Raw genomic sequence first — 23,403 nt, forward strand, 5'->3', positions numbered from 1 at the left:
TGAGTAACAGGCAATGAAGGGTTGCAACCCTGGGAAGTGATGGTAGTACCCATTACATTTCCACCTAGTGATCACGGAGCAGGTACCCAAAAGGACAGTGAACAGTTTGTAGTCAATCCCACCACTAGATCACCATGTGTCACCAGGGAAGATCTGGTGACATCCTAAATAAGATGTCAGACTCAGTTGCAAGGGGTCAGATGGCACCTCTGGGAGGCACCGGGAGGGGGAGGAGGGGGTGCTTGTCCTGGGACTTAAGTTTCTTTTTCTTCTTTTGGAGGATGAGGTGAGTATGGCACAGAGAAGAGCTGGCCCCTGCAAGATCTGGAACCAAAAGAGAGTGGGCAACTTTGGGGTGCACAGACTATGCACTCCATGACTGACAGGCCTCCAGTCTGAGAGGCAGTTGGGGGAGGGGTCCTGGGGAGTGCGTCTCCATCACTGGCAGGTGCCAAAGAAAGGAAGCACTTCTTCGGCCAGGATGGGGGAGCACCACACAAAGGGGAGGGTGTGGGAACCACAGGGGTGGGGAAGAGGAAGGGGGGAAGGGACTAGGGTAAGGAAGACATAGAAGAGGGAAAGGATGTAACAGAGACAAAAGTAGAAGTCAGGCATATTTTTAATGAGCCTCACTGTAAGATAGACAATCCAGAGATTTATAACTCTTGCACCTTCTTTTCTGTCTTTTAAGCCGTGCAATCTGGCAAACATGATAATTTACACACATAGGTGGTGGAACACAGGGGCTTCCTTCATGGAGTGAGGGTCCACAGTCACCACACAGAGGGTCTGCTGTACTGCGAGAAGATGTGCCCAAAATGCAAGGACCAAAAGCACCTCATGGGTGGTGGGATATACGGCTACAAGTCACATTGGTAACACATAACCTTGACCTTCTCTGGGAGGGTATCTCCCTCAAATGCCAGAATAAAGGCACCAGTATCAGCACTGTTTTCTTCATGACCCTTCTGCACACGTAGAACAAAATGAATGCTGCGGCACTCCAGATTAGCCTGGGAGTCCCTCATCACTTTGAAGGATGAGGTCGCTATGAAAAATCACTCCCTGGATCATATTCAGAGACTGGTTCAGGGTAATAGACACCATGATGCCACCTAGATGATCACAAGCACGAAGAGTCGCAGACTGGGTGGCAGAAGCAGCTTTGATCAACAGGGAGCCCAATCACATCTTACTGGGAGACTCCACTTCGCCAAACTTGTCCTTGATATTCACCACAAAGAGCAACAGCTTTGTGGCAGTAAATGTGTCTCCATCTGTCTTAAGAAACACAAAGTGAGGGGAAGGGCGGGGGGGATAAGGAGTGGGGATGGTGAGGGAGAGGCACAGGGAAGAAAATGCAGACTGGGAAAGAAGAAAGAGATGCAATAGCTCAGTGCCCCCAAAAAACCTTGAGTCCCTTGGGGGGGGGGGGGGGGGGGCTGGAAGATGTCATCATGGTTAGTGAAGACATCAAGCTTGAAGGGGTGCAAATTGTTTACAGCAGTTGTCACATAATCCACAGCTGTCATGGTGCTTGTGATTAATACCATAGATCCCATGGAAGCCCAGACGAAAGTCCCCCATAGCATAATATTCTGTCCATGGTACAGGGCATGTTTCTAGCATCTGTTTGCCTGGATGACAGCTTATCCCAGCACACCCACTGACCTGTTGTAAAAAGGAACATTCTTCATGCCCTATTGACCCGCAACTCAACATTCATGATTCCGTGCCCACTGCAACTGTAATTGATGGTGACAATGAGTCAACATGGAAACAGGTAGGGGTTATCTGCTGCTCAGCCTCAAGTTAGCAATGTTTAATGAACAATATACTCCAAAACACTTATATCTGCTCCAGCACCAGATCTGACATCAGATCTTCCACAGATCATTGCCTGTCCCACTTTAAAGACAGACAAGTCCCTGTGTTCTGCGATGAACCATGCTGTCCAACAACTCATCATAAACTCATGGGTGCACTGTCCTCCAACTACTTTCCATAGATGCTCACAACAGTAGCAAGCTTTGGCATTCCCAAAATGCCCATTCCCTGGCAGCAGGGCATACTTACCCCCCCCCCCCTCCCCTCCTCCCCAAGTCATGGCCCGTATAGTCGTTAGAATGGTTCTCCATTTGCCTGAACTCTGCTTACACAGTTTCCTTACTGCATCCAATTTTACCCAGTCGATAAGTCTCAGATTAATTTGCAACAGGTAAAAATTTTGCTTTTACACTGACAAGTGCACCCACACAGCATCTGCTTATCTTAGATCGCACATAGGTTTAAGATTCAAATGGTGCAGGGAGTAAGAGGATAACACCTATGAAAATAAAAAGGAAAAAAAAACTTTACTGTATAGTATAACAAACCAATAACCAAGAGACGGTAGTCTGTTTGAAAATTACTATCTGTAAATCAAAATACGCTGCTGAGTAAAATTTACTACTAAGTGGCTCCATCCAATGCATTGTAGTATGATTCAATTCTCCCCAGCATACTGTCCACAAAGTGACTGAGGCACTGCTGCTCAAACATGTCTACCATACTGAAATCATTCAGAGAGTGCAGAATGTCTGTGCAAAGACACTCTTCAAGTCTCATTTGTTCCCATGTGCATTCAGTCACATTTGTGTCAGCAGATTCACAACACACCTCATTCAGTGGCTTCTTATCTCCTGAAGGAAAGTTTTAATAAGCTGGTGCAGCATGCTTTTACATCATCATCTTGGAAGGTAGAGCCATAACCAAAATATTTGCAATAGGGTTGGAGGATCATTTCTTGATACTGCACAATACTCAAACTTCCCTTGCTAGGAATGAGAGGTGTAACAGAAATTGTTACATGATATCAGCCCAAAACACAACTGGCCCATCCCCTGCTGAAAATGTGGAGCTGAATTCGTATCCATGTTTATCATTAGGTATCAGACAAATTCAGCACTCTCCAGAGACCACCGATTAAGGTTACATACCAGGTGACTACTTCATCACCTCCTACACGTACCATGGTTTGAGAGATTGTAATATTGTTTATAATGGTTGCTTACAGGCTGCACAGATTGTGCGAAGGTGGCTGTGTACTGTCCGAATCAACACAGCCTTTTCAGTTTCTTCCAAGGGAACAGTGCACAATAATGCATTCTCCTTGAGATACCTAAAATCGCTAATCTATAGGCAGCTGTCATCAGCTGGCATTGTTCAATGGAAGTAATCACTACAAGACCGATGTATAATGTTTATTGTTTCACAATAGCAGTCCAATGTTAGAATACGCCACTGTGGTGTACACCAATCTGGCAACAACTTCCTATGCTAGCTATCCTTCCCCTCATAAAGTAACAATGCACCCACAGTATAAAACTGAAATGCCTCTTTGAGTCATGTTGATGGACACAAACTGCGCTGCTATGTTCACAATTGGAGAGACAGTACATTTTAATGAACTGAACTGCACTGCATTGATAATGCAGGTTTACTTTTATTCCACCACACGCAGGCTGTGAGCAGAGATTTCCTATGGTATAGAGTATTAAAAATGAGATTTTGGGTCACAAACATGGTAAAAAACTATATCCATAAACTGTCACTTTCAATTCTTGATTGAGTCACCTGTCGTAGCTCATAATCTTTATTTACCTTACTACCAATGTAAATACCAGCAGAACAAGAGCTGCATTTACTGTCCTACTAAATTTGTTATTGGGCACTTAAATGGATCAGTGTTCCCACTTTGCACTGTTTTTTTCCGTTTATGGGCCTTCGCTGTTTTGTCACATGCTGGTTATCACTGTGAGGGCAACTTAGCTGGATGATGGTCCATCATCTTAAGGGTTTTGAACTGCCGATTATGTTAAGCTAAATCCCATTAACACCAATGCTAACAGTCTTCAGCTTTCTCATTGTTCCTTACTAAAACTCTCCAAGAAAGCCTGTATCTGCATTCCCATATGCTTAGTCAAAAACAGGCAATTCTGTGTTGTTTTGTTAGTCCTATTAACTTGTTATTTACATTGTGTAAATAATGACTTATATAATCATTGTGCAGTAGAAACTGGAAAAAATAAATACTATGTTACTCACTGAATTGATGCATGTTGCGGGCCTGTCAGAGAAGAAACAGAAAAGTAAAGTTCATGGTTTTTTGATCTTCTAAGTTCAGAAGAGTTTGCGTCACACAAGAGTTGGAATAGAGAACACACAGCATTATGAGAGACATTGAAAAAGTTCACAACTTGACACAAAAACTGCAAAATTTAATAACCGACCTTGTGTTAATTTCTCTACTTTATCTGTCTAAATCACTAAATAAATGACAGTTCCCCGTATACAAAAATCCATCATCTGGCAAAAACATACAGGCACGCAATCACCAGGTTGCCATCTTGTCACTGCCATTTCAACAAATATTGAGGGTTGCCACCTTGTCACTGCCATTTCAACAAATATTGAGCCAAATTAAAGAATACATTTACAACAATGATAATAATAATAAAATATGCTACCTACAGTTTAGGCACAACAATGAAGCTGTAAGGAAAAATCACGTCTTAGGCAGTACATCATGAAAAAAAAGCATAGTACAAGAACCTATTTTCAAAAATTCTAATCACCAAGTGGTGGCAGCAGGAGAAATCACATAAAGCTTGTGGTATTGTGTGAGCTTCTGGAGCCAGTGATCCCTTCTTCTGGAAGACGGATTGCATGGAAAGGAAGAAGAATGGAAGAAAAGGGCTGGTGAGGTTTAAGAAATGGTGAAAAGGGCTGGTGAGGTTTAAGAAATGATAAGCGTAAAGAGTAATAAAAAGGTCATGCAGATAAGTGGGCCAGAGGAGACTTGTTGGATGGGATGAGAAAGAAAGAATGATTGATGGGGCCTTCACCAGGTGAGAGTTGAAAAAATCTAATACAGTGCATGCACCAACAGTCTGTCTTTCCTTCTCAACCCGTGCCCAGGGTTCTGGGAGACTTTTCCATAACTCTTCCATCACCAGTTCCTTTCTTTCAGCTGCTCCTTTTCCCTTCAGCCCTTCTACCAGAAGAAGGGGCCACTGGCTCAGACAACTCATGTATTTCCACACCTTTTGTGTGTTTTCTCCTGCCGCCATTTGATAAGTAAACTTTTGATCTACCCATATCATATTTTCAAACCATGATTATTGTTGCTGATATATTTAAAAAATTCTTTGTTGGAAATGATGCATCACAAAATAACAACAGTGACTCTGTTATCCTTCAAGCATGAGATGCAAGAAGTGTGATGTAAATTTAATTTTCCATTGTCATCACAAAAATATGATCAGGAGGATTTAGTTGAATTTTTGGTAAGGATATTTAAGTATATACATAGCAAAATTATATTTTCATAAGTTTTGACTGCTAATAAGAAGATTGTTATGAGCAACTAAGTACAAATTAAGTTGATTTCAGGAACTCAGGTTAGTAATTCACAATGCTTGTATTATAATTGTTGTAGTACTGAGGTAGTGCATTTTGTTATCACTATCTTTATTCTTTCAAACTTATAAGCTTCCTCACCACCACTAACAGCCATAATTTATTCAGTTAGAAAATATAATGAAAGTTTTGAATATAAACCTAGCGATATATTCCTCTCAACAACACCAAATGGGCAAACTGAAACGGCTTTGAAGCACAAATTTAGCATAACACATCACATTTACCTAAAATTATCTCGTGCTAAGATAATCTCCACTCAAGCTGCAGTTTAGAGCATATGAAAAAATGACGTATTCTTAATATTTAGCAATTCGTCTAATTGAAAAAACAAAAATATTTCTGACATGTCGAAAATTTGGTAATGTCGTCGGAAAAAAGCATTTTTGTAAAGTTTCTGTATTTCATCTTAAAAATGAATAAAACTAAAATGAAAACAGTGTAGCTCATTCAGAAGACAATGATGTCAGTTACAACTTTGTACATAGAATGGTTTGTGAATCTGAGTTGAATGAAGTGTAAGATTATGTATGTATTCTAAGTGGGACAAGACAACTCAATACCGCGTCTCCAGGCATTCCTGCCACAGTGTCAATCCTAAAGTAATTTTGAACAGACAATAGGATGAAACACCAGATGTCTTTTTCAGAAACTTGTATTGTATCAGGGCAGTTTCCTCCCACCTGTTTAATCTCCAGTCAAACACTTTGTAAGGTTAAGATGATCAGTATGGAAGGCCAGTTAAACCACAAATGTGTTAAATGGGAGACAATAATCCATAACTCAAGCCAACGACCTTTACAAAGTTGAAGCAAGCACCATTTTCATATCTTTATGTCAACACTACACGAAAACAAATATATAAGTCATTTACTGCATAGTTATGGGAGATTTTGTTTAATGAACTTTCACTACCACTACAATAAATAGACCGTGAAGCCACCAGCTATGCTGTCAAGACTCAAAATACACCCAGAAGCCCTAACATTCAAGCGTTATATGTTACTAAAATACAATCTGTGGAAGAACACAGAGGTGGGAGAGTGGGAGGTGGGGAGGGGTGGGGGTGTACTCTCAGGATTTAGGTTTCAAACTTCTCCACTGAGCAGCCTCAGCAGACAGACAGATAAAAAGTTAAGGATTTATGCTGTGCAGATTAATTTCCATAGTTTCCATTTGATATTCAATTGGTGACAATGTGGTTGCAAGACAAACAACCTACTCATTTCCTGATGAGCATCCTTAGATGAAAAAGTGTATTTCACACACAGTATTCAAAAATGGAAAGAGGAGCATGTCATCAAATGACTTTCCCTCCCAACTTCACATATTATTAACCATGTGCACCATCTTTAACGGCCTTCATACCCTTACTGCCTTTCTGTGGGAGGCATATTTCCTTGTTATACATCACAATCGCAAAAGTGGACACAATACATTACTTCACTTTGTAAGGCTTCCAATATCAACATCACTGAACAGATATGTGAGCAAATGTCAGCAATGAGAGAGATGCAAATTATTCTTGCCCTGTGCCCTCCACCTATCATGGTAAGCCTTTGTTTCTCAAAGATAATGGTTCATTCTTTAAAAATTTATATTGTCCTCAGACAACCTTCTTTCTAAGTCATTTGTCTTCTGACTGGTTTGATGCGGCCCACCACGAATTCCTCTCCTGTGCCAACCTCTCCATCCCAGAGTAGCACTTGCAAACTACATCCTTAATTATTTGCTGGATGTATTCCAATCTCTGTCTTCCTCTACAGTTTTTGCCCTCTACAGCTCCCTCTAGCACCATGGAAGTCATTACCTCATGTCTTAACAGATGTCATATCATCCTGTCCTTTCTCCTTGTCAGTGTTTTCCACATACTCCTTTCCTCTCTGATTCTGCTTAGAACCTCCTCATTACTTATGTTATCAGTCCACCTAATTTTCAACATTCATATGTAGCACCACATCTCAAATGCTTCGACTCTCTTCTTTTCCAGTTTTCCCACAGTCCACGTTTCACTACCATACATGTTTGCTGCTAGTAGACTCCTCTTAGCCAGGAATGCCCTTTTTGACCGTGCTTGTCTACTTTTGATGTCCTCCCTGCTTCGTCTGTCATTGATTATTTTGCTACCTGGGTAGTAGAATCCCTTAACTTCATCTACTTCATGACCATCAATCCTGATGTTTCTCGCTGTTCTCATTTCCACTACTTCTCATTACTTTCATCTTTCTTCAATTTACTCTCAATCCGTATTCTGTTTATACCACTCAGTCCATCCTGTAATTCTTCTTCACTTTCACTCAGGAGAGCAACGTCATCAGCAAATCGTATTGTTGATAGCCTTTCACCGGGAATTTTAATTCCTCTGTCGTTGCTTCTTCGATGTACAGACTGAACAGTAGGCACGTAAGGTTATGTCGCTGTCTTACACGCTTTTTTATTCATGCACTTCATCCTTGGTCATCCACTCTTGTTGGTTCTTGTAAATAATGTATATTACCCATTTCTTTCTATAGCTTACCCCTATTTTTCTCATCATGTCAAACATCTTGCACCATTTTACACTGTTGAACGCTTTGTCCAGGTCAACAAATCCTGTGAACATGTCTGTATTTTCTTTAGCCTTGCTTCCATTATCAACTGCAACGTCAGAATTGCCTCTCTGGTGCCTGTACTGTTCCTAAAGCCAAATCGATTGTCGTCTAACAGACCCTCGATTTTCTTTTCCATTAGTCTGTATATTATTCTTGTCAGCAACATGGATGCATGAGCTGTTAATCTGATTTTGTGATAATTCTCGCACCTGTCAGCTCTTCCAGTCTTCAGAATTGCACGCATGATATTTTTTCCAAAAGTTGGGTGGTATGTCATGAGCCTCATACATTCTACACACCAATGTGACTAGTCTTTTAGCTGCCTTTTCCCCCAATGATGTTAGAAATTCTGATGTAATGTTATCCATCCCTTCTCCTTTATTTGATCTTAAGCCCTCCAAAGCTCTCTTAAATTTTGATTCTAATACTGGATTCCCTACCTCTTCTGAATTGACTCCTGTTTCTTCTTCTGCCACAGCAGACAAATCTCCCACCCCCACCCCCCACACAGGCCTGAAATGTACTTTTTCCACCTACCTGCTCTCTCCTCTGCATTTAACAGCTGCACTCTTAACATTACCATCCTTGGCTTTAATTTCACCAAAGTTTATTTTGAGTTTCCTATATGCTCAGTCAGTCCTTCCAACAATCATTTCCTTTTCGATTTCTTCACATTTTTCATGCAGCCATTTCGTCTTAGCTTCCCTGCACTTCCTGTTTATTTCATTGCTCAGTGACTTGTATTTCTGTATTCCTGAATTTCCCTGAACATTTCTGTATTTCCTCCTTTCATGGATCAAGTGAAGTATTTCTGCTAAGTGAAGTATTTCTGCTGTTACCTACGATTTCTTCACAGTTACCTTCTTCATATCTATGTTTTCCTTTCCAGCTTCTGTGACTTCCCTTTTTAGTGATGTCCATTCCTCTTCAACTGAACTGCCTACTGAGCTATTCCTTATTGCTTTATCTATAGCCTTAGACAACTTCAAGGGTATTTTGTCATTCCTTAGTACTTTCGAATTACACTTTTTTGCATATTGATTCTTCCTGACTACTCTTAATACTTTGGCTGCCGACCATGTAAACTGTGCCATTTCTTAGAAGCCCAGCAGTTTTTGCTAATATTGTACATTCATTTTATAGAAAACTAGCCTACATTTTGTTGTGGTACTAACTTTTTATGAAATCCGGCATCATCTTCTTCCAGAAAATGTATATACAGCTCCTTTGATTGTTTAGTTTTTTTTTCCTTATATTTTTAATGATTGTAAGGTTTTACAAAATATACAATAGTTTACGGAAATGAAAAACAAGTTTCACTGATATTTTATTCCTCATAATCTGTATTACATCCATTAACAGAAAACTGGTATTCTAAGTCCATAATTATTATAAATTGTTACATAGTATATTCACACAGTATAATGTTTTTTTGTGTGATATATTCTGTACTGCGTGAGTTCATACAGTGAATGCAATCTATCTGCTGTTTGAGGAACTAAATGTACGCGATCTGTCGACTATTTTGGACACTATATGTACCAAGTACAGCAATGAAGGTTGATCGGGCCGGCAACAAACGTGATTTTGTACTTAAAAGCACGAGAAAGCACATCACGTCAAATGACGTGATCAGCACTCTACAGAAATTCCCGCATCCAGTCAATTGACGTGATTGGCACGCAAAACATTAACTTTCAGCCTACTCTTCATCACAACTACATTGCATGTTTTAAAATTCAGTATATGGTTTGGTAATCCCTGTCTGACCATGATGTAATCTAACTGAAATCTTCTCATATCACCTGGCCTTTTCCAAGTATTCATCCTGCTCTTGTAATTATTAAACAGAGTATTCGCTATTACTAGCTGAAATTTATTACCAAACTCAGTTACTCTTTCCCCTCTCTCATTCCTTGTCCATAGCCCATATTGTCCAGTAAGCTTTTCTTGTACTCCTTCCCCTGTTAGTTTGCTGTCAGTTCTGATATGAATAACCCTATCATTGATGTGTTCAGAAAAACACACACTATACCCTACATTGCTGTTCATAATGAATTCTACTCCTGTTATAACATTTTCTGTTGCCACTGATACTACCCTTGTCTTCTTTCCATTTAACTTTACTGGTCCCTACCAAACCTAGATTGAGCCTTTGCATTTTCCTTTACAGATTTTCTAGCTTCCTTACCATGTTCAAGCTTTTGACATTCCACACCCTAACTCACAGAACATTATTATCTTTTTCTCATGGTCACCTCCCCATTGGCAGTCCCTGGCTGGAGATTCAAATGGGGGACTCTTCCAGAATCTTTTGCCAATGCAGAGATCATGGCATTTTTTCAATTCCTAACCATGTGTCCTGTGGATACACATCATGGGTCTCTAATGCAGTAGTTTCCATTGCCTTCTGCATCCTCACGCCGTTGATCACTGATTCTTCTGCCTTTAGGGGCAGTTTCCCACCCCAAGGACAAGAGAGTGCCCTGAACCTATGTCTGCTCCTCCATCCTCTTTGACAAGACCGTTAGCAGAATGAGGGTGACTTCTTATGCCAGAAGTCTTTGGCTGCCAATGTTGCTTATTAATCAAAATTTAAGTGGCAGCGGGTTTCAAATCCGGGATCAAGGACTGTTTGATTACTAATCGAAGACGCTACCCCTAGACCACATGTGTATTATAGCACCTGAATTGTAGAAAAACAGTATTTTTGGAAATCTGCAATGTATCACAACTTACAGCATGAAATAAACTGATGAATATTATGGTATCAGCAAAACAGAGCTTTTCACGACATGTGTAAAGGGTTGCACATTTCAGCGCATCACAAAATCTACAAGTCAAAAAATCTTAAGGCAGCAGATTAATCATTATTCTAAACTACTGTTGATTACATCCAATCAGCAAAGATAAGAGTCAAACACTATTCGGTAATTTTACTCTAACATTAATTACACTCAGCCAGAACTTTACATATCATATTTAGCTCAATGAAGCGAGTTAGACCTAAAATCCACCCGTTATTCATTCAAAAGAGGCAGATATATATTTTCCAAGTACTTTTTTGACAGTTTAGAATTTATTCTCATTCATTACAACAATCAGTCCACAAACAATGTGTTTATAAAACTAAATCAATATATTTCTTAGACTGATTTTTCAGCTTCACTTGGTGTATCAGTTTATTGAACAGTCCGTGGGGGTACTGGCAATTCATAGCATCCAATGGGCCCAATATTTTGGCAGACAGATATATCACCATAATCAGGTGCACTGACAAACTGATCTCCTCAGGCGCATGGCTGTCTTATATACCACTACTAGTAGGCCACTTCATACAGAAGTCTGTGCCCCAGAATATGCATTGGACACCAAAGAGACCAGTTTGGCTGCATTAGCAACGATGTGTGCACTTCATCCATTCTGGCCACAAGCTTGTTGTATTAGCCAAGTGAATTCTTAATTAAACTCAGTGCAGATAGCCAAACATTGCTGAGACTACAGCCACAGTCTCAGTTTAAAACAGTGTCACTGGTGAGTAATTTGATGGCCTCTCTAATGACGGTGTCCCAGCGTTTTGAAAACTTGGGATAAAAGTCAGGCACGTTCATATTCCAATGCACGAATCACAGACAAACAGTGCTCTGTTAAAACTTGCTCGTTAGGACACATTAGTTGAGTGTGCCGCTGATGCTGTCAGTATCAATCTTCGATGGTGTGCACTATTTGTCCAACACGTGTCTTGTGATAATGACACAGAATCTGGTATACATCAGCCTTTAGTAAACCAAGGTCATCATTGACACTCCCCAATAATGTCTGTGTCTTACTACGCGGGCAAAAGACAGTTCTTGCTGAGTGTTTTTTCAGCATGTGCTCGACATTTCCCAAAAACCTGCTGGTGTACATTATAAAGGCAGAGGCTGCTTCATTTTTCGTAACTTTTTACTCTCTCCATTGACTTTTATATCGCGGTGCAGAGTGCACCTAATCTGCCAATCTGAGTGTAAATTTTTCCAGGAGTCTGTTTCGAGTTGTTCCGGTTACAGCAGGGGGACTCACTGCACCTAAGATGGTGCACACTTTGTCTATTAGCATTTTCAGCACACCATTCTTCTGTGCAGTGCAGTGGCAGCTGTCTGCATACTAGTGCAGGTCTGTGTGGGTTTCCTCCCAATACACGCTTTGCCCCAGGGAGCCATCCACTCTTCTCCTGACCATAACATCCAGGAATGGTAGTCTTCCCTCTGCCTTGAACTCCATAGTTGATCTGAAGATGGAGTGTGTGGAGTTTGGGTGTGTGAGGAAACCATGGAGTTCGTCTCTTACATAGGTCAAATGACAAACTTTTAATCCACATAGTGGGAAAAGAAAGGTGTTTCTCATTTGGATGACTTCAAGAGTTCTTCCTCAAAGAGCTCCATATACAGTTTGGTGACCACAGGCTGCTAACAACAACTCCCTCCATCTGTTCACAGTATTTTCCATTAAACCCAAAATATAAGAGTTCAGTGGTTTTTGAGAAAAAATTCTGACCAATGAGTTCTAGTGACTCTTTGTAGAGGCACCCTGGTGAAAACTGAAACATCATTTCTTGGATTGATTATTGATATCCCAAGAGGTGTTTAACCAAACACACTATGTTCACAAATAATTCATACCAGGAGGTACCCCCTTGTTCTAACATCTGGCTATTTTTCCCTCAAAATGTAAAAACTTTTCCAAATATCTTCCCACTGCAAGAATAACAGTTCCTCCTGAAGGGTGTGGGAGAATGCAAAGGTCCACATTTTGTAGGACACCACTGAAACACTGATTAATACCATTATGGTAAAATTAAAAGAACATTAATTTCTGCCCAACTTACTTGTTTATCAATGGACAAGAAGTACAGGATGTGAGTGGATGAAAGATTAAGAAATTTCCAAATCCACCAATTTATTAGCGATTGAAATGTGAATTTATTTATTACTAAACTTATTTTGCAAGGAAAAAGTGAAAGTTGGACCAGGTGGCATGTGGTTGGTTGGTTGGTTGGTTTGTGGGGGTTAAAGGGACCAAACTGCTACGGTCATCGGTCCCTTTTTCCAAATACTAAAAACACCCACAGAGAATAAAAAAGATCAACAGACGATAAGACAGATGACACAGAACAAGAGAAACGTAGACAAAGACCAGACAAGACGAACTAAAATCACACAGAGTGTGACGGTGGTTGGACGACCATACAAACAAAAAGGGAAAAGCCAACCTCCGAGAAACACATGGAAAAAAATCAGACAAATCATAGGCCATAGGCCAGAATCAACACAAAAACTCACACACTTACATTAAGCGATAAAATCCCCCTGCCCGAATAAAATGCAGAACTATGTCTGCTATGGAAGAGTCGTCAGATAAAAGGGCAGAGCCCGTATCAGGCAGTGCAAAAGTCTGCCTGAGCACAGTTAAAAGGGCGCACTCCAACAAAATATGGACCACCGTCAAGGACGCCCCACAACAACTAAGAGGGGGATCCTCACGGCATAGTAAATAACTGTGCTTGAGTCGGGTGTGGCCAACGCGGAGCCGACAAAGGACGACTGATTCCCTGCGGTTGGCTCGCATGGATGACCGCCACACAGTAGTCGTCTCCTTGATACGGCGGAGTTTGTTTGGCACGGGCAGGTTGCGCCTATTAGTGTCCCATAAATCGAAAACTTTGCGGCATAATAGTGCCCGCAAATCAGTTGCCGGGAGGCCAATCTCCAGAGATGGTGCACTAGTGGCCTCCTTCGCCAGGCAGTCAACAGTTTCATTTCCGGGTATCCCAACATGGCCCGGGGTCCAAACAAAGACCACAGATCTGCCGCAACAGACAAGAGTATGCAGGAACTCCTGGATAGCCATCACCAGGCGAATTGAAGACTAGTCCCAAAAACGCGGTGCATCTCAACTGCAAGAAGTAACTGATTGTCTAGATAAGGTTCTGCATGAGAGTGGGGAGTAGATGGAGATAGGTGCCCATGACACAAGTCTTGGAGGCTGAAACCGTCAGTATAGACAACACCAGAGCCCTGATACGTGGCCAGGATGGAATAAAAGCGGCGTCGGAAGGCCACCGGAGGGACTGAGTCCTTCGGGCCCTGTGCCAAGTCAAGCCGAAGGCAAGGGCGAGGCACACACCATGGGGGTGTACGCAGAGGGGCCGGGAAAGGAGGTGGTACAGGGAAACACCCAAGCCCGTAGAGAAGCTGTCTGACGCGTAAGGCGATCGGACAACCCGACCGGGGCCGACGTTCTGGCAGACAGACGACTGACTGCGGGAACAGGACACGATAATTTGGATGCCCGGGCAAGCTAAACACATGGGCAGCATAAGCAGCCAGTAATTGTTGGCGTCGTAACTGCAGTGGAGGGACACCTGCCTCCACAAGTATGCTGTCCACAGGGCTGGTCCGGAAGGCACCAGTGGCAAGGCGTATCCCGCTGTGGAGGATGGGGACCAGCAGCCACAACGCAGATGGGGATGCTGAGCCATAAGCCAGACTCCCATAGTCCAGACGGGACTGGATTAACGCCTGGTAAAGCCGTAGGAGAGTAGATCAGTCGGCGCCCCACTTGGTGTGACTCAGGCATCGCAGAGTATTTAGATGCCGCCAACACGCCTGTTTAAACTGCCGAATATGAGGCAGCCATGTCAACCGGGCATCGAAAATCGAATGGCGCACCGTAGGCAACACTCAGCAACACCCTTCCTAGAAGAGCAATAATAAAAGCAAAAATCACCAATGTGTAAAGAGGGTGATACCAAAGACTCCCTGCCACCATTAGATAATTGAAGGCCACCAGAAAGATAGGGACACTCAGTACAGAGTCCAGGGCGACCCCATTTTCTCGAATATGGGAAGTACTGAGTGAAGCACCCACTTGAAAACAAACGTACGATGAGACAGGAAGTTCTTGACAAAAATCAGGTGTGGACCCCGGAAACACCACTCATGTAATGTAGCAAGGATGTAGTGATGCCATGTTATGTCAGAAGCCTTCTTTACGTTGAAAAACACAACAATGAGGTGCTGATGATGTGTAAAGGCCATCCAGATGGTAGACTCAAGTTGAACCAAATTATCAGTCCTAGAGCAGACTTTGCGAAAACTGCCCTGAGATGCAGCCAAAAGACTCAAGGAGCCAACACAGCAGTTTGCTCACCATGCATTCAGGCAGTCTGCAGAGTGTGTTGATAAGGACGATTGGATGGTAATTGTCCATCTATAGCAAGTTCTGACCTGAGTTCAGTACTGGAACTACCTCACCGCTGAGATGGGAACTCACCCTCATTTCAGATCCAATTAAAGAGGGCAAGGATGTGATGCTGGAAAGCCACTCAGAGATGTTTCAGCATTAGGTTGTGGATGTGGTATGTCCCTGGGGCCACATCAGGGCAATGGGAGAGGGCACAAGAGAGTTCCCATTCACTGAATTGAGCATTATATGACTCCATGTGGAAGGTAGTAAAAGGTAAGTGCATTCACTCCATCCACTGTATTATGAACCAAAAGGCAGGGTGGAACTTCTCAGACGCAGATGCATGAGCATAATGCTCAGAAAAATGTTCAGCATCTGGATCAGAATAAATGGCACCATCTAAGGAAATACGTAGTATACCTGAAAGGGATTGGAAGCTGTAGATGTGTCATCTTTGCCCATACCTGTGATGGAGAGGAATGTGATCCACTGGTGGAAACATACTGTTCCAAGGATTTTTGTTTTCATCATTCACAAGGTAGCAGACACAGGCACGAAGCCCTTTAAAGGCAATGAGGCGCTCCAGTGAAGGGTGCCACTTATGGCACTGGAAAGCTCGTCTATGACCTCTAATGGCCACAGCAATCTCTGGGGTCTTCCGAGGGGAAGGAGGGAGGGGGGGGAGGGGACCTGAGGAAAAGAAGATGGCTTGGTTGGCTGCCAAAGCAAAGACTGCCGTAGCATGCTGAACAGCTGCATCGATACTGCCTTGGATGGGGACCTAAGTATGACAGCAGACATGAACCCATCCCAGTCAGGATCACAAAGAATCGATCTGGGCAGGCATCCAAGGAAGCAATGCTGAGTGAGAGACAAGAAGATCAGTCAATGGCCAAATAAGTTCCATGTGCCAGACTGAAGAGTGTCAGGGCATCAGCGTTCCAGAGGCAAATATCAAGCCATGCCAATGAAGTTTCATTGTCTTTACCACAGCCAGTGATCACTGTACAAACCTGCAAAGGGTTATGGCTAGGAAACGTGAGGGGAGCTCAGAGAGTAATGCAGACAGTAATCCTGGGACACAACATCATTGGGACAGAAATAAACATTACAGATGGCAAAATCCTGATGCACCTTAACCCACACAGCCACAGTCTCCAAAGAAATATCACGAGGGACAAGGTCCGGTATACAAGAGTCCAGCACATACCTATAATACATTCCATCCAGTACCCTCTCATAATCAATACGATTCTTAAAATAACCTTAGCAGCCACGAAGGGCAGGGGTCCAAGTTGCTGGAAACCATGTTTCTTGCATGGCCGTGCACAATGCAGGATTAAGAGCATAACACTGCCAGAGCTCAGAGAGATGGTGGAAAAATCCATTAAAACTCTACTATTGGAGTATCAGACTGAATACTGTGGGGGCATGAAGTAATTTGAGGAGGAGGAGGAGGAGGAGGGGGAGAGGGAGGGGGAGGGGGGCAGGATATGACCAAGGGTCATATGTCAGGGGACGTCAGGGGATCCACTGACACAGTTTCTGCAGCACATTGCCAGGGAGATCTGGTGTCTCAGCGGCCACTGGGATCTCCAACTTGGGCACCGAAGGAGTACATACAGAGTCCAGTGGCATGGAAGTTTCCTTCATATTAGAGATTTCTTTTTGACCTCCTCCTCCTCAGAAGACGAAGACTGGGAAGGCATCCCTGAATTGGTTTCTGGGACAGAGGGAGAACGAGAAGTCCAGTGGCCAGAAGCCTGTAGTTCTTTCAGCCACTGGCTGGTGTCTGGCTGTGAACCAGCAATAACCATGGAAGGAAGAGTCATGAGGGCCCTATTCCTAGCTACAGCGGCTGGAGGAGGATGAGGTGCCTCTGGCTGAAGACTGGGGACTGGTGTCCCCGGCAGGTGGGGAGCCAATGCTCCTGAAGTGGGTGTGGTGGAAGCACCAGAAGTGTCCCCAACTGCCTGTGGGGACAAGGTAACAGCGGGCAGATCTGCAAGTCCACAGTAAGAGGTGCAACAAAATAAGGCATTGTCGACAGAAAAGGCAACAACGTTGTGGCTGTAGTGTAAGATTGTGTCATTTGTATGGCATTAAGATGCTCATACTATTTTCTGGCCTCTTCGTCTGTAAGCTTGTCGAGCATCTTATACTCCTCGATTTTCTTCCCATGCTTAAAAATGGAACAAATCTGATGAGCAGGAGAGTGAAGCTCATCGGAGTTTACACAGATGGAGGGAGGGTCACTAGGAACATTTGTGTGCAGTGGACGTCCACAATTCCAGACAGGGATGGTGGTGCAATGGGAAAATGTGTGTTCGAACTTCATACACCTGAAGCATCTCATAGGAGGAGGAACACATGGTTTCACATCACCCCATAGGCCATCATCTTGACCTTCTCAGGCAACATATCACTCCAGAAAGCCAAGATGAAGGGTACTGTAGCAACTCTGTTCTCCCTATGGGCACTAAGGGTCAGGTGCACACTCTGTTACTCTAAGTTCACCCACAGCTCATTATCAGATTGCAAAAGAAGATCACGGTGAAAGATAATGTCCTGGACCAGACTGGGACTTGTGTGGAGAGTGACACTCATGGAAATGTCATCCAATTTTCACAAGAGTGTAGTGCCTGTGACTGGCTAGGAGATGATGATTTAATCGGGGGGGGGGGGGGGGGGGGGGGGGGGGGGAGGGGCGGGGGGGGACCTCTCTTCATCTTAGAGATGGCTGCAACATCCCCACATTTATCTTCAATGTGTTTGACACAAAATAAAGGCTTTGTAGCCTGCTCCATTCAGTCCTGGTACAGACCAGGTGTTAGAGGGAGGGTTTTGCTCATTGTCATCTAGTCCTGCATTCCTCCCACAGCGTGGCCAGGAGAGAAAACGCATCAGGATCGAATTTTGCTGCATCATACGAGGCCTTTCCAGTCAAAGAGACTGCTGAGGCCATGTGACCACCAGCAAGAGAAAGTTTAAGTCACTTCATGTGTGAATTATCTGCCAGGAGTGCTACCCAATTTGAACGACGGCTCTCCCGTATGGGCGTCACCCCAGCCTCAGTAATGGCTACGTTGCCAGTAATCTGTTGCTGAGAGTCCCTGTGTCTCAGTCATGATGTGCATATACTCTATGGTATATGTGGGAAGTGCAATCCTTGCATGGTCAGGGGGGTTACCATTGTGCAGGTACTTGATGAATGGCAACCTCCCCCCCCCCCCCCCCTCTCTCTCTCTCTCTCTCTCTCTCTCTCTCTCCTCACACACACACACACACACACACACACACACACACACACACACAAAAATTGGGTGGCTACCAAGCAGGATTTTGGGTGTACTACAACAACAAGAAGGAAGGGTGACAGTGTGGAATGGCACACACACAACCTGCCACGACACACACTGCTGTAAAATTTGGAACAGATGAAGTGTCAAAACCCAATAATGGAAACCATATAATGATTAATGGAAGGTGGTGATAGCACCAACAGCAAAACTATGAATCAAGACGATGAACATGGCCCAATATCTGTCTCGCGTGTGTACCATCTGACAAAAAGTCAGAGGAGGTAAACACATGGTTGATGTGCAGATTTGCATCACAGAAAGAGGAAGTAGTGCTGCAAAGGCTAGGGCCCCGTGGCAGCCAAGCACATACTCAGAAAAGAGTGGAGAGCCTCCTCGCTGTTTCTAATTGAAGTTCTGAATTTTCCTCAGATTTCATCTCTGTTTCTCCCCCCCCCCCCCCCCCCTTGTGCATCCATTTCGTCCTTTTTGTACTTTTCACAAGTACTTTGTTGTATTTTTGCGTAATTTTTCGGACGAAATTCTACTTTCTTACGCAATTTTTCACATTTTTACACCACCTTGGATCCTTCCATCTGCGTCAAGACAGAAAAGTTTCCTTATCCCTAGGCGAATCCAGTCCCACATAATGTTCTTGCGTTGTTCCTTGGCTCATGAAATCCCCCTAATGGCCTTACCATCAAATTACCCATCTCTGGTGGCCACCCCTCCTTCCACAATGACCTCCACCTGTTCAGGTTCCGCCAGTCCTTAGCCCTCACCAACATAGTCCTGCAAAACCATATCAACCAAGCCCAATCCTACTTGCAATACCTTCTCTCCATCTGCAAAATTCTTCTGCTATGTAATCGCAAATTCTGAAACCCGTAACACACATTGGAACTCTTTCCCAGCAGGAACGTGAGCAACATTCACAATGCCACCTCAAAAAGCTCTCCATCCTGCTCACTTCCTACTCCCACCTCGGAGTACCAATGTCCACCACTTCTACAAACAACCTCCAAACCTCCCCCACACCCCCTCATAGCTCACTGTCTCACAGACCTACTACAATTATCCCACCCTCCAAAACTCCCTCCCACCACCACCACACAAAACCCAGAACCTAAACAGACCTGCAACACAGTTATGAACCTTTCCTTCAGAAGTCTTAGTCCAACAGAGATATCAGTCCTTTCCAAAGGCCTCACCTTTTGCCCCACTGCCAAATTCAACCATGCAGGACTAATTAAAGACCATCTCTCCTTCTCCCGGTCCCTACAGTGGAAACACATTTCGCCACCTACCCGACCAATCAGACTCGACCAAAGACCAATATTGAACCTTGCCTAACTCAATTCACTCCTCCATCCAACTGTGATTCCCCCTCCCCCGCCTCCAAACCAACCCCTGTTAACTTAACAGAATTTCTTAACCTCGAACCTTGCCTCACAATCATTCCCGAAATCCCTCAACATGCAAACTAACCTTGAATCTGCAGAAAAAACTGCAGTCCACCATCTAAAACTGATCCAACCTTATAATCCTACCTGCAGACAAAGGCCCCACCACCGTGGTTTTGAACCGCAAGGATTACATGGCAGAAGAACTCCACCATCTGTCAGATACTTCCACCTACAAACCATGCCACAGTGATCCCAGTCCAGTAATCCAGCAGGATCTCCAGTCACTACTCAAATCCTTAGGCCCATCCCAGAACCTCTCCCCAGAGTCCACCCCTCTACTTACCCCTACCACTCCCCGCACTCCCACCTTCTACAAGCTTCCTTAAGTCCATAAACCCAACCACCCAGGACGCCCCATTGTGGCCCATTTACTGTGCCCTCGCTGAGAGAATCTCTGCTGTCATAGACCAACACCTTCAACCTATTACCCGGAACCTATCCTCCTATATAAAAGATACACACCATTTCATCTACAGACTCTCCACAGTTCCTGTCCCTTTACCACGTGGTGCCCTGCTCGTCACTATTGATGCCACCTCCCTGTACACTAACATTCCTAATGCCCATGGCCTTACTGCTATCAAACACTACCTTTCCAGACGCCCTATGGATTCCAAACCAACAACCTCCTTCCTAGTCTCTATGACCAACTACATCCGCACCCACAATTACTTCTCCTTTGAAGGCATTACCTACAAACAAATCCGCGGTACGGCTATGGCCACCCGCATGGCACCATACTATGCTAACTTATTCATGGGCCATCTAGAGGTACCCTCCCAAAAACCCAGAATCCTAAACCCCTCACCTGGTTCAGATTCACTGATGACATCTTTGTATTCTAGATTGAAGGGAGGACACCTTATTCACATTCCTCCAGAACCTCAACTTCTCCCCCATTTACTTCACCTGGTCCTACTCACCCAGCAAGCCACCTTCCTAGATGTTGACCTCCACCTCAGAGATGGCTACATCAGTAGCTCCATCCATATCAAACCTACTAACCACCAGGAATACCTCCATGTCGGCAGATGCCACCCATTCCATACCAAGAAGTCCTTTCCGTACAGCCTAGCCACCCATGGTGGTTTCATCTGCAGTGACGAGGAGCCCCTCTCAAAAGTTACCGACGGTCTCACTCAAATCTTCACTGACCGTAATTATCCTCCCACCCTTGTACACAAACAAATCTCCCGTGACTTATCTTTCCAGTGTCTCACCACCTCCCAAAGTCCCCACAGTCCGGCCACAGAGGAGCAATCCCCTCATAACTCAGTACCATCCGGGACTGGAGCAACTGAATTACATTCTCCGCCAGGGTTTCGATTACCTCTCATCGTGCCCTGAAATGAGAAAGTCACCCCCACTATCCTTCCCATCCCTCCTACAGTGGTATTCCGCCGTCCACTAAACCTACACAATATACTCGTCCATCTTTACACAACCCCTGCTCCCAATCCCTTACCTCATGGCTCATACCCCTGTAATAGACCTAGGATCTGTCTCGCGTGTGTACATCCTCCTACCACCAACTGTCCCATCAAAGGCAAACTGTGAAACAAGTCATGTGATTTATAAGCTGAGCTGCAACCACTGTGATGCATTCTATGTAGGCATGACAACCAACAAGCTGTCTGTCCACATAACAGGCCACCGACAAACTGTGGCCAAAAAACAAGTGGAAAATCCTGTTGCTGAACACGGTGCCAACCATGATATCCCTCACCTCAATGACTGCTTTACAGCCTGTGCCGTATAGATCCTTCCCACCAACACCAAGTTTTCTGAATTGCGTAGGTGGGAACTTTCCCTGCAATACATCCTACATTCCCGTAACCCTCCTGGCCTCAACCTTCGTTAGTCATTGTTCCCACCCACCCAGCCCCTTCCCTGTTCTCATTCCAGTCTTTAATTTCTTTTCTTTTTATTCCTCTGCTTTCTGCTACTTACCCCCTTCCCCCTCCGCACCTTCTCTCCTGCCCTCCGTCTAAACTTAAACACTTCACTGTCCGCCATTCCCACCATACTATTTCCCTCTCTCACCCTGGTGCAGCCTCCTCCTTATCCCCATCCAGTCGCCACTCCCATCATGCAGCGGTGCTGCTGCTTGTAGTGTGGTTTCAGTTCTCCAAGAATGCAGACGTACGTGTGTGTGTGTGTGTGTGTGTGTGGGGGGGGGGGGGGGGGGGGGGGGGCGAGCGCTGCTGACAAAGGCAATACTGGCCGAAAGCTATAATTGTGTGAATCTTTTTGTTGTGCCTATCGCAATTCAGCATCGCCGCTCTATGGTGAGTAGCAACTTTCCTTCTCTGGTTTAATTCATGTCACTGTTACGGGAACTGGATTTTTCAGACACTTTTTGTCACCAGCAAAATGTGTCACATCTCTGATTTTCATTACTTAATATTTGGATTTTTTTACTTCATATGTTCCCACACACTATTCAATATTCCTAATTTCATGTATTTTTTCTTGTTACAAAATAAAACAAAAAGAGTAGTGGAAAAATGTGCCTGGAAATCACATGATACAAAAAAGGAAGTTACGGACAGCCTACACTATTTCGCATACTGGTAAAGGTATTCTAAGCGATATTACCAAGTCAGTAACAACACAATGAAAGTATAGTAGTGTAAAATACTTTAGAAATGGCCACTAATCTGAACATATCCAAATTATTTAACTTCAGTATGTATCAGGTAAGAATTTTTAGAAGCGTTTACAATGTAGGGAAAATACAATGATACACTACATCAGATACACTTGGAATCATACCTGCAAACATTCAGCTGCTTTCAAAAAGCTTGACAAGCTGTCCTGTGAAACGTGAACTTCACCTTTGTACATAAATTCTAGCAATGCTGACATATTTGAAGATGATGTGCCATCCAATATAACAAGGACACTCGGACATACTGGTGCTGTTTCAAAGAGATCCTGAAAGTGCTTGCTGCACGCTGCTAAGATCAATTTATGTGCTTTAAATGTGACACCTGTGTAAGAAAACAAAAGAAAAATTGGCACATATAATACTTGTTTACTGTGACAATGAAGTTCTCGCTTTATAAAAAACAGAACTTCAAAAATATGACATTTCATTACTGCAATTTTCAACATACTAATACAAAAGTAATTAAAATTTTCCTACTGTTGATATTCATATTTTAGTCCAAGGGTATACAGTGACATTCTATACACTACTTGAAATATAACAACTGTACACATTTATATAAATCCTGAAACAGAACACACCATTGAAGATAGGTCACTTTAACGTTCAGGCACATGTAAGCCAAAAATTACGTAACAGTTATGAAATCTGCACAACTTTTTATTTACTTCCAGATTCACCCAGTTGTT

The 23,403-nt window shown here is 43.6% G+C and overlaps 1 protein-coding gene across 2 annotated transcripts in view; it reads right to left on the bottom strand.

Annotated features, from left to right (window-relative positions):
• Nucleotides 1-23,403, bottom strand: part of LOC126365756 (zinc finger protein chinmo-like) — a 126,254-nt gene that overhangs the window by 89,390 nt on the left and 13,461 nt on the right. For both annotated transcript variants that reach the window (XM_050008253.1, XM_050008254.1), the window contains exon 3: nucleotides 22,819-23,036. In XM_050008253.1, coding sequence (XP_049864210.1) covers nucleotides 22,819-23,036 — 218 coding nt within the window. The remainder of the gene's footprint in view (nucleotides 1-22,818; nucleotides 23,037-23,403) is intronic.

Source organism: Schistocerca gregaria, chromosome 4 (genome assembly GCF_023897955.1).
Source record: "Schistocerca gregaria isolate iqSchGreg1 chromosome 4, iqSchGreg1.2, whole genome shotgun sequence".
NCBI classification, from domain to species: Eukaryota; Metazoa; Arthropoda; class Insecta; order Orthoptera; family Acrididae; genus Schistocerca; species Schistocerca gregaria.